At 31.1% G+C, this 18,235-nt stretch overlaps 2 protein-coding genes across 3 annotated transcripts; both read left to right on the forward strand.

Annotated features, from left to right (window-relative positions):
• Nucleotides 1-5,009: 5,009 nt before the first annotated feature.
• On the forward strand, nucleotides 5,010-5,801 carry LOC140919385 (uncharacterized). Its single transcript, XM_073365393.1, has 2 exons — nucleotides 5,010-5,233; nucleotides 5,285-5,801. Exons 1-2 carry the CDS (start codon nucleotides 5,010-5,012, stop codon nucleotides 5,799-5,801), a joined length of 741 nt encoding a protein of 246 aa, XP_073221494.1.
• A 1,931-nt stretch (nucleotides 5,802-7,732) lies between these two features.
• LOC105852930 (floral homeotic protein APETALA 2-like) lies at nucleotides 7,733-8,830 on the forward strand. Of its 2 annotated transcripts, none has more exons than XM_073365056.1 (3): nucleotides 7,733-8,129; nucleotides 8,284-8,371; nucleotides 8,475-8,830. In XM_073365056.1, exons 1-3 carry the CDS (start codon nucleotides 8,023-8,025, stop codon nucleotides 8,517-8,519), a joined length of 240 nt encoding a protein of 79 aa, XP_073221157.1. In that variant the 5' UTR covers nucleotides 7,733-8,022; the 3' UTR covers nucleotides 8,520-8,830. The 2 variants fall into 2 exon arrangements, 1 of the variants encoding a protein (XP_073221157.1); XR_001144802.3 differs by having other exon boundaries at nucleotides 7,740-8,176.
• The last annotated feature ends 9,405 nt before the right edge of the window (nucleotides 8,831-18,235 follow it).

An 18,235-nucleotide genomic window follows, 5' to 3' on the forward strand; every position in this document is an offset into this window, starting at 1 on the left:
AAAATATTTTAAACATTTTGACACTTGAAAATTTACACGGGAATTCGTTTGATTCTCAAGATATATGAGTGTGTGAAGAATAATAAGGAGGGTAGTCATTTTAAACAATGGATTTTTGCTTCACTTCGAAAAAGCGATCATTCGATGGATACGAAGAGTCATCATGTGGAAACAATATTCATCCATTGAATCTTGAGACGGAGAAGAGCATAAGGATCGGGGAATTAAAGAAAAGAACAAAAATTTATCTATAATGCATGACACATAAACCATACATAATTTCCTCATACTCACATGATCCATGCATCTTCATTGACACTTTACTCAATGCATCACAAACGCATGAGTCGTTCATACCTTATCATTTGAATTGCAAATATCATATACTTATTCCCCCTCTTTATCTGCCTTCAAGATTGGACCAATTACGATCTACGCATCGGTAAACAATCCGAAGACGATCACTTTCATTTCTATAGATCTACGCATCAGTAACCAATCTGAAGACGATCATTTTTAATTTCTATAGATCTACGCATCGGTAATCAATCCGAAGACGATCATTTTTTCTATAGATCTACGCATTGGTAACCAATCCGAAGACGATCATTTTTAATTTCTATAGATCCACGCATCGGTAACCAATCCGAAGACGATCACTTTCATTTCTATAGATCTACGCATCGGTAACCATTCCGAAGACGATCATTTTTAATTTCTATAGATCTACGCATCGTTAAACAATCTGAAGATGGTCACTTTCATTTCTATAGATCTACGCATCGGTAAACAATCCAAAGACGATCATTTTCATTTCTATAGATCTACGTATCGGTAACCAATCCGAAGACGATCATTTTTAATTTCTATAGATCTACGCATCGGTAAACAATCCAAAGACGATCATTTTCATTTCTATAGATCTACGTATCGGTAACCAATCCGAAGACGATCATTTTTAATCTCTATAGATCCACGCATCGGTAACCAATCCGAAGACGATCACTTTCATTTCTATAGATCTATGAATCAGCAACCAATCCGAAGACGATCATCTTTATTTATGTCGATCTACGCATCGGTAATTAATCCGAATCTAAATTTTTTTTTTTTGCATCATTCTCACTTTAACATTTCAAATGCACTTTAATACATGTGTTTGTTATTGGACAAAATATAGGTCCATATATTTAGTTATCTTTTACTTGATAACATGAAAACAAATACCATTGTTATTCATATTTTCATATTTTTCAAGTAAAATATAATTAAATAGGGGCAGCTGTAGTACCCTAATTTTGTCCAATTTATTTAAAAATAAATCAAAAAGGAAATATATATTAAAAAGGGAAATAAAATAATTACAATGATTAGGCTCATCAATTTACAATACCAAATCAGTTTACAATTACAATTCTAAAATTAAATGAAATTACAATTACAATCAAATTGCAACCAAAAATAAAACCATATTTGTACACATTATGCAGAACTAAATGACAAATTTTTGAGTTTAAAAAAAGAAACTAAAAGACAAATAAAAGCTCAGCAATGAACAAATCAGAACAAATAAATTATGAAGGCATCAAAGGTGCAGAAAAATGCAGATGATGAGCAAAGCAATAAAAACATCAAACAGGAAATTGATGGAGAAGGACCAAGGCAGGCAAAGAAAGCAACTAAACAAATCAAAAACTCTATAAAAACACCTTATCAATTTCAAAGAGGAGGATCGGAGATTAACACTACTGATATAAAAAAAACGCATAAAAAGAAGAAGATAAGTAAGAAATCATCAAAGGGGCATCAGTAACAAACAGCAAATAACAATCAAACAGATATTTTTTTATACAATAAATTTGTTTCTTGATCTTCACTTTTTTGTTAAAAAAAATGTAGATTTTTTTTTAAATCAAGCATAACGGGGAAAACATAAAAAGATTCAAACCTGCGACATGTTGCCGTCGTCGAAAACGCTATCGTCGTGGTCGCTGTGGCCGCCGTCACCGTTGGCGTTGGCGTTGTGGCCGCCGTCGCCGTTGGCGTTGTGGCCGCCGTCGCCGTTGGCGTTGTGGCTGTCGTCGCTTGTTTCCTTGTTCGTCCTCATTTTCCTCTTTTCCAGTCGATGCAACTGTCACATTTCCCCCCTCTACTTTCAAAATCGTAGGAACATAGAATGGGTAAGGAAGGAGGTGGTTTAGTGCTGAAAAGTAACATTAAGGTTCTGCTCAAGAACGATTTCTCAGCTTTGTTAATCACTAAATGGGTTTGCTATTTAGGGTTTGCTATGGAAAGCGGCCGCCCCTCCCCTCTAATTAGGGTTTTCTGTTTTAAACTTTGTTGTTTTGTTTAAGTCAGTTTGGGCTTGGGACTCCTTACTACTATTCATTTTAATCTAAGCCCATATGTAACTCAGTCCATTTAAATCCATTCTTTTTATTTCACTAATCTCAACTCATTTTTATTTTATTAATCTCAACCCATTTTTTTATTTTACTAATCTCAACCCATTTAAATTTTACTAATATCAACTCATTTAAATTTTACTAATCTCAGCCCATTTAAATCTTACCAATCTTAGTCCATTTAAATCTATTCATTTTACTTTTTTTTTTATTTAAAAAAAAAGGTTTAATTTTCTTCATAATTAAATATCAATTTCATCATAAAAAATACAAATAAATATTATGTTAAAGATTAATTAGATGTGACATCTTTTTAATCTTTGAGTTGTTAGGATACAAGTGGTACAACTTGATAGTTCTAAAACTCTCTTTATTTAACTTATTTATTTTATTTTATTTATTTTATTTTATTTTATTTTATTTATTTATTTATTCATTTATTTATTTATTTTAATGAACTAATCTAAAATCGATTTATTTATTAGATGTAACTTTTTTATCTTCGAGTTATTAAAACACAAGTTGTACTACTTGGTTGTTTTGAAACTCAATTTAAAAATCGAGAACAATAAAATATTTTTAGAGGATTAAATTAGATGTGACATCTTCTTTATTCTTTGAGTTTGGGGACACGAGTTGTACAACCTGATTCGTCTTAAAACTTGTATTTTAAAGTATTTATTCAAATTAAACTATTTTATTTTTTCTATTTTGTCAAAACATTTTTTATCACAAAACAAATTTTCTTTAAAACACACTCAACACATCTGTATTTTTTTTAACCAAGAACTACGTAGCTTTGATTTCTCCATCGCACCGAGAGATACGTAGGAGCAAGATCACATTCTTGTCAAGCACATAAATAAATTTTTTTTTTGTCCTTTATTTGTTAAGTACATATTTATTTCAAAAATCATATTTTAAATATAGTAATAATTGTTATTCATATTTAATAATAAAGAAAAATAAATATACTTAAGTTAATATTAATTTTGCACAATTAATTATAAGTAACCGTATTTTAACGGATGTCGCAGGGTGCTAGTACCTTCCCTACCCATAATCGACTCCTGAACTCAAAATTTGGTTTCAAAGATCACATTTTTTTATTTTTATTATTTTAAGGGTTTCCCAATATTTTCTTTATTACCAAAATAAATTTTGGTGGCGACTCCATTGAATTCGAGAAACACTCGAAATTTTAGGCCGCGACAATCACATAAATGAGTAGTTGTGATGTGTGGGTTGCGTAAGTTTTTTTACACTAACTATCTATGAAAATTAAATTCAATGTAAATATACTTTAAATAAAATAAATGTGAACTACAGACTTTGACTTAATGTTTGCCATTGGAATCAATTGTTTGAAGCAATCCACTATACTTCCTCAAGGAATGGAAATATAATAAATTGAAAAAACAGGGAGTAATAAATGTTGTGAATATAATTGAAATGTAATAGTTTCGTTTTAGTGAGACTTGTACTCAAGACCATGAGCTCAGTCAGTGGCCAGCCCAATAAGTTGATTGTGTTTGTTAGTTTCATGATAACTATTGAAGCTGGTTATATATTTGTAAATAATCGTTTTCAGTTCTAATGAATCAATATAGTGAATACTTTTCATCATTCTTGTTACTGCAAATTGGTATTCAAAGTTTTAGGTTCACCAAATAAAACATGTGCGAGTTTAAATAGTGAGTGAAACTGCTGGTTCGAATGGCTTGTTCCAAACAAACATTCCGCCTTTGATGGAAAGAACTATACGAGCAATGGTGCATGAAGATGGAAGTAATCTTTAGGTTTCAAGATGTAACAGATAATATCAAGAACTGGGTGAAGGAGCAATAGATGGACAAAAGAATACTTCTAAAGAAATGAAGATCAAGCAAAGTTTGAAAAGATCGTAGCAGCCACATCAACAAAGCATTGCTTGGGACACAGTCAACAACATTTGTGGAGGTGCAGAGAAGGTGAAGAAAGTAAAAATTCAATCACTCAGAAGACAATATAAATTGCTTTCCATGAAAAATCAAGAGTTTGTAGAGAACTACTTCTATTTCTCCATATAGTTTATTATTAGTCAATATAATATAGTTTGTTAATTGTTAGCTATATTTTAGTTTAGTTAGTTGTATTTTGTACCTTACTGTCAGTTTGGGTTCTATATATATAAACCCCACTTTCTTGTAATTAAATTGATTCTAATAATAATAATCAAGATATTATTCAATAAATTCCCCTCTTGATTACCAACTAATATGGTATCAGATTAAACCAAATTTTAATGCTTGAGTTCATTCCTTTTGCGTTTTCCCCAAATTCACCATGGAGATTGACAACAATGATTCATCTTTTGATTCCGCTTGAATCCAAAGATGTCACTTTAAATCCACGGATCCCTTACTACCTTCACCCCGACGATGTTTTGGTCACCCCACCGTTGAACGATTCGAACTATTATAATTGGAGTCGAGCAATGAAACACGCACTTTCATCAAAGAACAAGATTTAGTTCATCAACGGTTCACTTCCTCAACCTTCTTCTTACATCCCGATCACAATATTTGGGATCGTGCCAACAACATGGTGATTTCTTGGATAACCATGACTTTATCACCACACATTTCACAAAGCATCATTTGCATCGACTCTTCCTTTGATCTAAAGTCCGATTTACGTGATAGGTTCACCAAAGGTAATCATTTCCGTCTTTCTGATCTTCTATGTGACCTTCACTCAATTAAACAAGGAGATCACAATTTGTCAACTTTATTTACCGATTTTAAGATTCTTTGGGATGACCACGAAGATTTGCGCCCAACACCTTCGTGTGCTTGCTCTGTTCCCTGAACATGCAAACTAAGCATCGTTGTTTGAAGCTTCAAAGATCAAGAATACGTCACTTGTTTCCTCAAAGGATTGAATGGCAATTATTCCAACATCCGCACTCAAATTCTTCTCATGGAGAAATTACCCTCCATTAGCAAAGTATATTATTTGGTTGTTCAACAAGAACCTGCATCCAATTTGTTTCCTCCCGACTTTGCTTTTTTCAGTGTGAATTTTGGAAATACCAATTATCGTAATACACAAAAAGTTGGACGTGGTAGAGGACGTGCTCAACCAAAGTCTCAAATGTTCTGCACACATTGCCATAAAATCAATCACACAGTGAATTCTTGTTACTTCAAACTTTGCTTTCCGTCTGGGTACCGCTCAAATAAAAACCATAATCCTAATCCACTTCCTCCTCCTGAAACCAAGTCTACTCCACCATCCAATTCAATTCCAAAAGACCACTCTCCTTCAGTTTCAAAGCAAGATTATCATTACTTGGTTAATCTTCTTCAGTCATCGAAAAAGGAGACCTCAACCACTTCTTCATCACAAAAATAATCTACTAAAGCCGCCAATCCCACTTGATTTCTAGTGTTTCCAATAAATATTCTATTTATCATAATCGTTCTATTTTGACTTTAGATACAGGTGCTTCAGATCATGTTTCTCCTTTCATTCAATGTTTTTCCAAAATTGAAAGGATAAAACCTGTTTCCATCACTTTCCCTAATGGAAACACACTTCTTGCACATTTTTCTGGTTCTATTTACTTTGATAAATCTCTGTTTCTAAATGATGTTCTTTACATACCTCAATTTCAATTAAGTTTAATTTATTTTTCCAAGTTCACTACTAATTTAAACCATAAACTGATTTTTAGTAAAACTTCTTGCAATCTTCAGGATTCACATACCCTAAAGATGATTAAAATTGTGGAGCATCTTAACAATCTTTATATTTTCAAAAGAGTTCATATTGTTCTATCAACTGATGTTTCTTTACATGACACTACTTCTTCCTGTAATAAACATGTTTTAAGCCTGACACTAGTGCATTTTAACCTTGTTACATCGTCGATATTAGATCGGTTGTTATACATCCAATGTAATAAGCATAGCGGTGGCAAATTTGTTATTATAGTAAACTTTGTTAGATCTGTTATAATTGAACCGTTCTAACATACACATTAAAAAAACTTATTAGATCTGTTCTAATTGAACTGATCTAACATACATATTAAAACAACTTTGTTAGATCTATTCTAATTAAACTGTTCTAACATACACATTAAAAAAAAGTTACAGAAAAAAAAAGGCAATGGCAAATTTAAATCTGTTGTATTAGCCCGTTCTACCACCAGTTTAAAGAAAATCTCAAAATTAAAAAAATTAAATAAAATAAAAAAATTTAAAAATTAGCCACGAATGCAGATTCATTTTTCATCATTCATCATTCACCATTCGTCCATTCATACAAAGCTGTATTTGTAATAAAAATGTGAAGGAAAATCATGTTCTAATTAATATCTAATTAATATTTATCCTTTAATCGACTAAATATGGGGCTTCAGAAATAATTCTCCACAAGTAAGAGTTAAGTGTGTGACTATTTTTTAACACCGACATATCACTCTTTTATATATATATATATATATACTCAAAGTTAAATTCATCGAAATAAATAAATTGATTGTTTACGTAAAAAAATTTAAATAATTTTTTAGTTATATTATTAAGTTTCACCCCTCATTTTAAGTATATAAAATCAACCAAAAAATAGAGGGTAAGCAAGCACACCATAAACTACAATATATCACATGTTTTATTGAACCACCGTCCACTCAGTCCGTATACATTATATACCACATTGAATTAAAGGGTAGAAGCAAATATTGTAGACACATCACGTGTCACGGTCGCAACATTTCAGTTTCAACTGTTAGCGCAAATCACATTTACGGTATAACATAAAAAACTATATCGCAACACTGCAATAACACAATAAATACGACATACACACTATACTACATGAAATAAAACAAACTATGTAGTAATAAAAAATAAATTATTTTATTTTTAATTAGAGCATCGAATAAGAAGAGAGAGAAAAGAAAATAGAGACGTGGTGAAGATTAAATTGGTGTGAAAGGTCGTTTCAGTGTACAGTATATATCCATATCCATCAGAGAGAAAGAAATGGAGGGATCAAAAATACACTGTAGTATTCATTCATGACTCAATATTACATATGTGAATAAATAAAGAAGTTTACAAAACAATTGGGGTCCACACTATTCCAGCTGTTTTATTTAACCTTTTGCCCATTCTCTCTCTCTCTTTTTACTCTCAAAGCTGCAAACTAGATCAATATCACTTCATTACATTGTTGCAGCATACATATACCCATAAATCTTTTCAATATCCTGATCTTGCTTTATTTATATATATATATATATATATAATATTAATATCTCTCAAAAGCTAATCATTATCTTTGAATTTTCCAAGCAAATGGTGGTATATGCTCAATCTATCAACAGATACCCACTATTATACAATGCTAAAAGGAATCATTATATCATATGTGTATATATATGCATTACCCCTGCACTCAAAAGTTGATCACGTACTTATATTTTCAGTTCCAATTAATTAATTAATTACATGCAATTATATTTCTAAAAGTTGATCATTTTTTGATAAACAAAGTTCATGCATTGTCATAGAATTGTTGGTGAATTGGTTCGTCATACTTAATTGGAGATATACAAAAAATCCTGATGGTTGAGATGTTTAGTGCTTTATACTTAATTGGAGATATACACAAATCCTGTTTAGTGGTTCATCCTTCACGGTTCTTGATCGTTCTTGCTTTTTTATTTTTCAGGTGGATTTGACACTACTCATGCTGCAGCAAGATAAATTTCATATTTAGTTATTATTTATTTATTAAAATTATTATTTTCTTGAGCATTTGAAATGTTTTTCGTTGATTTTTTGTTTTTTTTATTATAAACTTTTGTTGTACATTTAATTTGCAGGGCATATGATCGAGCTGCAATCAAGTTATGTGGTGTTGATGCGGATATCAATTTCAACGTTAGCGATTATGATGATGATATAAAGCAGGTTTGTGAGCATTAGTTGTAGTGATTGTTTTGTTGATCTTATTTAAAATCTGAATGTAAGTTCTAATTGTAACCATTAATTACTTTGATTGATTGTTGTGTAGATGAGTAACTTTATGAAGGAAGAGTTTGTGCATATTCTGCGTTGACAGAGCACTGGTTTCTCAAGAGGAAGCTCCAAATACAGGGGAGTTACTCTGCATAAATGTGGGCGATAGGAAGCTCGTATGGGACAGTTTCTTGGGAAAAAGTGAGAAAACCAATTAGTTGAGTTTCATTAATAAATAGTTTATCCTAAAATGTTTTAACCATAAACCATAATTAAGTTCTGGTTTAAGAATCACACTGCCCCAAACTTAGTGTAAAATCATTAGAATATTTCATTAGAATGACACTACTACGATTCAATTGATATTTAGTTGATTTATTAATTGCTATAATAAAGTATGAAATTTAGTTATATTTTGAATATAACTTGTTAGATTGGTTCAAATTTAACCGATGTAATAGATCAATTTTGAATTTGACTTGTTAGATTGGTTCAAATTTAATCGATGTAATAAATCAATTTTAAATTGACTTGTTAGATTGGTTCAAATTTAATCGATGTAATAAATCAATTTTGAATTTTGACTTGTTACATCTGTCATTTTAGCCGATCTTATAATTAACTATTTATTACAACGTTTGATGTTAGATTGGACAAATAACCGATCTAACATGTACATAGGAACCGATGTAATAAGGTTTAATTGCACTAGTGTGAAGTCTGATTCTTTTGATACATGACCCTTAAGATTAGGCCATCCCTCTATTTCTGTATTGAATCATATGTGTAAATAATTTCCTTATATTTCAATAAATAAGAATGTCATTTGTGATTTTTGTCATTTAGGAAAATTTTCTATGCTCTCGTTTCCCTTAAGTTCTAGTCAATCTTTACGCGCTTTTGAGCGCTTTTGATTTAATCCATACTGATATTTGAGGCCCTGTTAGTGACATTTCAATTGATGGTTATAAATATTTGTTAACAGTTGTTGATGATCACACAAGGTTTACTTGGACTTTTTCTTATGCACTCTAAGTTAGAAGCTAGACCTACACTATAAAACTTCTTAAATTGTGTTTCAACACAATTTTCTGCCAAAGTAAAAATCATACGAAGTGATAATGGTTCTGAGTTTAATATGCCTCAATTTTATTTTGACTTGGGAATCTTGCATCAAACCTCTTGTGTCGAGAGCCCTCAACAAAATTGCATGGTTGAAAGAAAACATAGACATTTATTGAATGTCACTAGATCTTTACTTTTTCATTCACAACTTCCCAAATATTTTTGGTCTTTTGCCTTATGCCATGCCACTTTACTCATCAATAGATTAATTACCCTTGTTTTGAAGTTCAAAACACCTTTTGAATTTCCTTATAACATGCCACCCACTTTTATTGATTTAAAGGTATTTGGTTGTTTATCTTTTGCCTCTACCTTACTTCATCAAAGATCCAAACTAGACCCTCGGGCTCCAAAATGTATGGTAGATACAATGTCCAAATTATTGTGGATAGGAGAATGTGAAACACATGAGTGTTGTGCATGATGACTAGCATTATTATAAAGAAAAGCCTCATCAAAACTCATAAAATTTGAATCATTAAAATCATAAGAAGAAGTATTAGTAGAAGAAGAATGAAGAGAGATATAAGGAAATATATGTTCATAAAAAACAACATCTCTTGAAGTAAAAACATCACGAGTATGTACATCAAATAAAACATAGCCTTTAGTGCCTAACTTAAAACCAAGAAAAATACATTTTCGAGGCCGAGTGTCTAGTTTTATAATAATGCTAGTCATCATGCACAACACTCATGTGTTCCACATTCCCCTATCTACAATAATTTGGAAATTGTATCTACCACTAGCCATGCTTCTAATAGTGCAAGCCCTTCTCATATACGAAAATCTTTAGGAACTAAAAAACGCCCTGCTTACTTGCAGGATTTTCAATGCAATGTTGTTGTAACAGATATAATGCCCAACCCCTTATATCCCATTTCTTCTGTTTTGTCTGACAATAATTTATCTGCTTCACATTTTTCCTTTGTTGCTGACATTTCCTCTATTTAAGAGCCTACTACTTATAAGCAGGCTGCTAAACATCCTTGTTGGGTTACTGCAATGGAATTTGAAATTGCAGCACTCAATCAGAATGAGAATTGAATTTTAACACCTCACCCACTTGGTAAGAAACCCATTCAATGCAAATAGGTATGTAAGATAAAGTATAAAGCTGATGGGTCCATAGAACGATATAAAACACGTTTAGTAGCTAAGGGTTTTACTCAAATCTCCTGTTGGGATTTGAACAATAAGCAACTTGCTCATCAATCCCCTCAACCTCATAATCATAAGTTTGTCCCCAAAGCTTGTGATGCACTTGAGGGTCAGGATGATCAGGCTTCTATCAATTCAATTAGGAAAAGGTTTCCCTCAATAATGAAGGAGCAAGAAAACATAAGAAAAGGGGAGTTGAATATGGTTTTACCATTTATGAAAATTATTTTAGTTGCTTAACCAAAAGAATATGTTCTTTATCAAATCATTCAACTTATGATTATAATCAGAATTAAAAATCAAGTTGAATCATAAATAACATAGATTGAAATAACAAAGAGAGAGAGAAAGAGAGAGATAGAGATAGAGAGAGAGAGAGAGAGAGAGAGAAAGAGAGAGATAGAGATAGAGAGAGAGAGAGAGAGAAAAGACACAATGATTTTTATACTAGTTCACCACTCATTGTTGCTACATCTAGTCCTCCCCTGAATGCAAATATTATTTATTCTACCTCTTCAGGCTATGAGTATTTTCCTATGCCTCTCAAGCCAATTACCATTAGCACCCATCTCAACTTTCTAGCAAGCTACGTTGAGGGTTATAAATATTTGTATACCTCTTCAGGTACATATTATTTATGAAAGAGTTGTTGCCACTATCGAACTAATTTATATCAGTTTCAGTTGTTGTTTAAATTGACAAAAAATTTGTTTCTAGGATTCAATCTACTAAGAGGAGTTTTCGTTCATTCTTTTCTTTTGATGTGTTCTAGGATTTTACATGAATTCTTCTTAGCACATTTCCTTTTCCATTCTCTTAATCCCATTTTTCATTTTAATCAATTTCTGCTTTTGAAAAACTAAGAAATGTATCTGTCAAGAATGTTGTGGTTGGAGATCTTGAATCAACATTTAAGCCAAAATAGCCTGTAAGATACATCTATATATATCTTCATAATTAATTTAGTGTATCTTGATTTAAGAAGACAAATCTCAAAGGATGACTGATAATTTTTCATCATATGCATTTTTTTCTTTCTTATTTATTGTTAATCATTAGTTAATTTAAGGAATTATTTGATATAGTTTGTCAATTTTAGTTCATGGATTTTATGATGTGTTTATTTTCTTATTTTCTTTATTTAAATTGAGATTTTTCGTAGTTTTGCGTTGTTTCGTTGTTTTAGTGTAGTGTTGAATATTTGTGACAAAATCAACATGACCTATGTGGAGTATTTTGACCATATCTGGGGTTGTAGATGTTCCAATGGAGTCAAACCAAAGTTAAGAACCATAACAACAACTTTTATGAACACACCGAAACCAAATTTGGACTCGAAAGAGGTTAAAAATACAATAAAAGTCACAAAACATATGTTTTGCGCAAGAGTGCAAGTTCATTTGTTTTTCTCCATAAGCACCCCAAACTGGCGCTAGAGCGCATGACGCGCTACAAAATGCCTAAAAGTCAAACTTTCTCACTTTTTAGGGATTGTTTTAGCTATTTTTAAGTGTGTAGCCTTGTGCCCTAGCAGAGAAACTCATAGGAGCCTGATTCTAACACCATTGAAGGAGTTTTAACAAGATCATTCATGAATCTTTCTTGTAAATCTTCTTTAATCTCTATCTTTTGTTCCTTTGTTATGAGTAACTATACCATTTTTCTTAGAGATGAGTGAAATAAGTAAAACCCTTATTTGCCTGATATGATTTCTAATTATATGAATGAGTTTATTGAATTATTTTTCTCATCTCTCTACTTAATGCTTTTTATTGCTTCATCAACTTGAAATTATTTTACGGTCATATTTTGAAACGAAAGTGAACTTTATGAATGATTGAGGTGAGAAATTCATGACATTATAGTTTATGGTTAGATGCAGGTCATGAAACCAATTAAATCATTTTCAAATGCAATAGTTTAATAAGAGAATTCTTGTACTGTAAAATTTACTTCAAATCTTAAATCTACTAAAGAATTATGGGTTACTTTGGAATTAAAAGATTTGTCACTAAGGAATTAGGGAAATAATACTAAAGAGAATTCAGGAATAATAATTCAATAAAAGAATTCAGTAACTAAAATCAAATTAGAAACCGATATTGGATTTAAAATGAAACTCATCATTGACATTTTTCTCATTATAAAAGTTTAATATTATTACTCTTGTTAGTTTCAAAAACTATTTCAATCGATTCAGAAACTTTTTATTCCATTTTAGTAATTAAACATAATTCGATAGTATAGTGCAAAATCTTGAGTTCGAATCTCGTTACTATCATTTTATTATTACATGTAACGATTCACTACATTTACTGTAATGTTATGAAGTTTTTGCTCTGTTGTCTAGGATTGCCATATGACTATTGAGTTTGAATTTAATTTCTTAATTGGTATGTTATGCTTTGTAATAAAAATTTTATTTTCGTTTTATTTTATTAAAAAAAAAAACTCCTAATTTTTATATATTTTGTTTTTCTGTTTTTATTTATTGAGCTTGCTAATGTCTTGTGTTAGTAATATGTTTCTTCTTTGTTTGAAATAACTATCCACCCCGAGCATGGAAGATTTTAATGATTATATTCTACTACAAGTGGTGTAATAGTGAGGTACTTATCTTATATCTACTCCAAGTAGTAAAACGTAATATCCCAAAATATCCTACAAAAGTGTATGCGTTTGTTACAGTGTGATTGCTAACTATAATTTTTTTCAAGCTTATTGTACGGTGATGCATGTTATAGGACTTGGTTGATATTTTCATAACCCATGCTAAACACTGAAGAAATTGTTTTGTGAGATTGTGCTAAGAGAGATTTGAACTTGTTAATTGAATGCCAAATGTGTTGTTCTAATTTTACAATTGGTGTTTTTTTTTTTTTTTGAGATGTTTAACAACCTTTAAACATAACATCCCGCTTTTTCGAGACATTAACTTAACATAATTCTAAACATAAAAATACAAATTTGCTTTTATTTATTTATGATTATTTTAAATACTCGTTTATCCTAAAATCAATTAATAATATTTTGTTATATTTTTAAAAATAAAGAATTAAAATATTTACAATCACTAAAAGTAAATTTAATACGTTAAACAAAAGAGACTCTTATAGCCAAAACTCTTGATATTTTACTACCCAAACATAAATCCTAGTTGGTCATAAACTTTGGACTTGTGGAAAACTCACCCAACAAGTCTAACCCCAACACAAAAATATCTCGGAGCCTCCAACTGCATGCTATTGTACTGTCAAGTAACACTATATATGACGTCCTATCAAATGTAAGGGTCATCTCCAAGTAACAAACATAGAGCAAATATGCATGCATATATAGTTGTTATAGCAAAATATAAATAAATCATATATTTCATTTAACAGTTAAAAATCACAATGCACCAAAGATACAAATCAACCAAAATGCACAATCTATTTGTTAGACTATATGTCAATGCATGATTCCGGAATATCACCTCCCCCGCAAGGGCTTCGTGGGTCCTTCCAAGCAACACCACTAACTCAAAATCCCCGCAAGAATCTGTGGGCTCCAACCAATTATGGACGCACCACACAACTATGAATGCATGAATGTAGACACTTTTGTTAGGAACAATATAGATCACTCAACCAGAGTGTCCAAAATCATTCAACCTTGTTCTAAACCAACCTAGTTTAGACCCAAAGGAATCACCTTGAATAACCACAACATGTCAAGCACAACCATTATAACAACGCATCACATAACATTCATTTTCCACAATTTGAACATGTCAAACACAACCATTATTAATATTCATTTTGAAGATAACACACAAATAGAACCAATACACAACATCACTGTACATTTATATCACATATAATTTAAGTAGGAAAGCGAATGGAGTAATGCCCTTACCGTTACTAAAGTTTTATTTAGAATTATGCTTCACAAACTCTTGTCTCACTCATTTCACACCTGCTGCTGTGCGAGCACGGTTTCTCCCTCTTTTAACGCCGTTTCGCCGATCCGACCATTGAAAACATGGATCTGAATATTGCGAACCTTCTGTCCAAAAATCAGCCTGATCCAATGGTTAACGAATGTGAAATCGATGTTTTTCTGATACTGATTTAACAAATTCGGGAATAGAGTTACTCTTCTCTTTTCTCTTTTGGTGGTTGCCTTTTCTATCAAAATGGTCTCCCTCTTCTTCTCTCCTAAACCCTTTCCTCTATATCCCAGCGTCCGTTTTGTTTTATTCATTTTTATGGGTAACGTGATATTAAGTGGAGAACGTGACATTAAATGGGTAAAATGGAGAACGTTAGTATTAAGTGAGAGGGAAAGTGGGGAACCTAGTACCGGGAAACGTGATATTAAATGGGGAAAGCGTGGAATGTGATATTAAATGGGAAAAGTGGAGAACATTAACCCATGAGTGGGAACCTTAAGCCAAAAATGGGGAACGTGACATTTCAACCTACGCCATGAAATTTATTTTGAACGGTTGACGAATGATGCTTTTATTATTATTATTATTATTATTATTATTATTATTATTATTATTATTATTATTATTATTATTATTATTATTAATTAAAATAATATCATCAACAATTATTTCTACTCCTAATAAGATAAAATAAAACGACTAGGTGTTACATTCCACGTACCTTAAATAGTTTCGTCCTCGAAACTCTAATGAATATAAATGTGGGTCTTACAATGGATGTATTGTAGTAGCATGAAATTTGAGGATTGAGTGTGATTTGATTTGAGAAATTGAGTTTAAGCTTGTTTTTAACTGTTACCCGATTTGGATTTAATTTTTTCTTCGAGACAAGTAACAAACTAAGTTTGAGGTTGTGATCATTCTTCATCATATGCATCTTTTTTTATTATTTTTTGTCTTATTTATATTTAATAATTAGTTAAATTATGTAGTTTTTTTGATATAGTTTGTCTATTTTAGTTCATGAATTTAATGACGTGTTTATGTTCTTATTTCCTTTATTTATGTAGAGATTTTCATAGTTTTGCGTTGTTTTAGTGTAATTCTTCTTTAATCTCTATTTTTTGTTCTTTTCTTATGAGTAACTAAACCTTTTTTTGTTAGGGATGAGTAAAACAGGATGAAACACTTATTTGTCTAATTTGATTTCTAGTTATATGAATGAATTTATTAAATTATTTTTGTCATCTATGTGCTTAATTCTTTTTATTTCTGGATCAGCTTTAAGCTGTTTTACAATTTGTATTTTGAAACGAAAATGGACGTTACAAATGTTTGAGATGAGAAATTCATGATATTGTAGTCTAGGGACAGATGCAGGTAATGAAACGAAATGAATTATTTGCAGAGGCAATAGTTTAATAAAAGGATTCTTTGTATTGTAAAGCTTACTTCTAATCTTAAATCAACTAAGGATTTAGGGGTTACTTTGGAATTAAACCTTCTATCACTAAGAAATTAGGGTAAGAATAGTATAGAGAATTCAGTAATAATTCAATTACGAAATTCAGTAACTAGGATCATGTTAGAAACTAAGTTTTAGATTCAAAGTGAAACTCGTCCCTACAAAAGATTTAATCGATTGCTGAAACACTATCAATGATTGCTGAAACTCGTCCCTACTCCATGATAAGCAGATAATGTTGGAATGTTAATTTCTTAAGAAAGTCTTAACTTTTTCAGAGTGTTGACCAGACGATCAATTGGGTTACCAGAATTACCAGACCCATAATCATCAGAGTGAGCTTATGAACAAATTCAGTAGAGGCGGGTTGAGAGCTCGATTAAAAGATTCATAAACAACTTCAGCCTATTCTTTAGAGTCACGATGCACTTGATTAATTAAGTATCTTTCTTTGTATAATAGAGGATTTAACTTGTACTAGATCTTTTGATTTTATCAGAGACTTCATTTAGAGCTTTCTTCTTTTGATCTTTGAATTAGGGGATCAATAGGGGTCTTAAGTTATAGGCAGATAACCATTACAAAAGCAATCTTAACAAAATACGAAAAATATCAATCTGAAGAATTTGTGAAAGCAATCTTAAATAAATACTAACAATAAATCTGAAGAATTTCCAAACAATGTCTGAACACTCAAGCTCAAAATTCCAAATTCATCTTCCAGTTCAAAGAGAAAAACACTTGTTAGAACAAAAAAAAATTAGAAATAACTACTCAAGTTCCAAATCTTTGTATTCAAACTCGATAGTGGTGTTAGTGTGCCTTCAACAATGTGAGGTTGTCATATTGTGTGGAGAAGGTTTTCCTGGTAAAGTCAAGGTGTATGTGTTCCTCAAAAGTTTTTGGGTTGTCAGGTTGTTTGAGAAGACTGTCTTGGAGGGTCAGGTGCTTTGTAATTCAAGTTGTTGAAATAGAGGATTAAATCCTTCTAAATGAAGGGACTTGATGTAGCCAAGTTAGTGGTGAACCAAGAAAAATTACTTATGTAACTTTATTCCTACACTCCTTAGTTTTGTTATTGCTTCTACTCCAAGTAAATTAGCAAGTTTGAACTAGTTTAATCAACTAATGAAAAAGTTATCAACTTAGTAAAACATAATTCAACCCTCTTCTCGTATTTGCACCTTCAATTGGTATTAGAGTTTGGTCTCATGGATGAGCACTTTACAATGTTTACGAAGAGATCCAAGGGTTCAACATGTAAGGATTCTATGAACAAGTTGTGTAAGGAAACAACAACAGACCACCTCGGTTTGATCGAGAACATTTTAACTACTAGAAAGAAAGTTTGAGAAGTTTCTTTACTTGACAAGATCCTGAACTTTGGGACTTGGTGGAAGATGGTTATATTGCTCCAAAGAATATTAATGGTATTGAGATTCCAAGGAAAAAGATGGATGTTGAATAGAAGAAGATGTACAAGATGCATCATAAGTCCAGAACATTCATGATAAATGCAATCACTTTCAAGGAGTTTGACAAGTGCACCAACAAGGAGACAACAAAGAGACCTATGATAGCTTGATTTTATTATAAAGTGGTGGTTAAGATCAGTTTTTGGTCTAAAATCACTCTTTCAAGTTGTTTTTTTTCCTCATTTTATTTAAATAAGTGTATAACATTTTTTGGTTTTTATGACACGTTGCGGTGTTATTCACTTTGTATAGATCAATAGAGTAGTTTTGATTCGTTACAAATTTCAATCAATGATTTTGATGTTGTCAACGTTACAATTTCAAAGCAATGAGTATTCCATACACTTGAGTTTTTTCATATTTGTAGGCATGTTGTCGATTTGTACTATTAACTTAGATATTGTGAGTTTATTCGTAGATTCATTGTTTTTTATTTTAGCAGCTTTGAATTTGTATTATATAGATGTATTCTACTAACTTGAATTAATATGAATATCGTCATTTTTAGTAAAAAAATTCATTTCATGGTCAATGGATTTTGACAGTTGTATTGACACTAAAACACCTAGCCATGTCTATCCTTTAGTCTAAATAAGTGACTTTTAGACAAATCTATCTTTTATTTGTGCTTTTCTATTATTTCATTGCTTTAGTGT

This window comes from Cicer arietinum, chromosome 2, assembly GCF_000331145.2.
Source record: "Cicer arietinum cultivar CDC Frontier isolate Library 1 chromosome 2, Cicar.CDCFrontier_v2.0, whole genome shotgun sequence".
NCBI lineage: Eukaryota > Viridiplantae > Streptophyta > Magnoliopsida > Fabales > Fabaceae > Cicer > Cicer arietinum.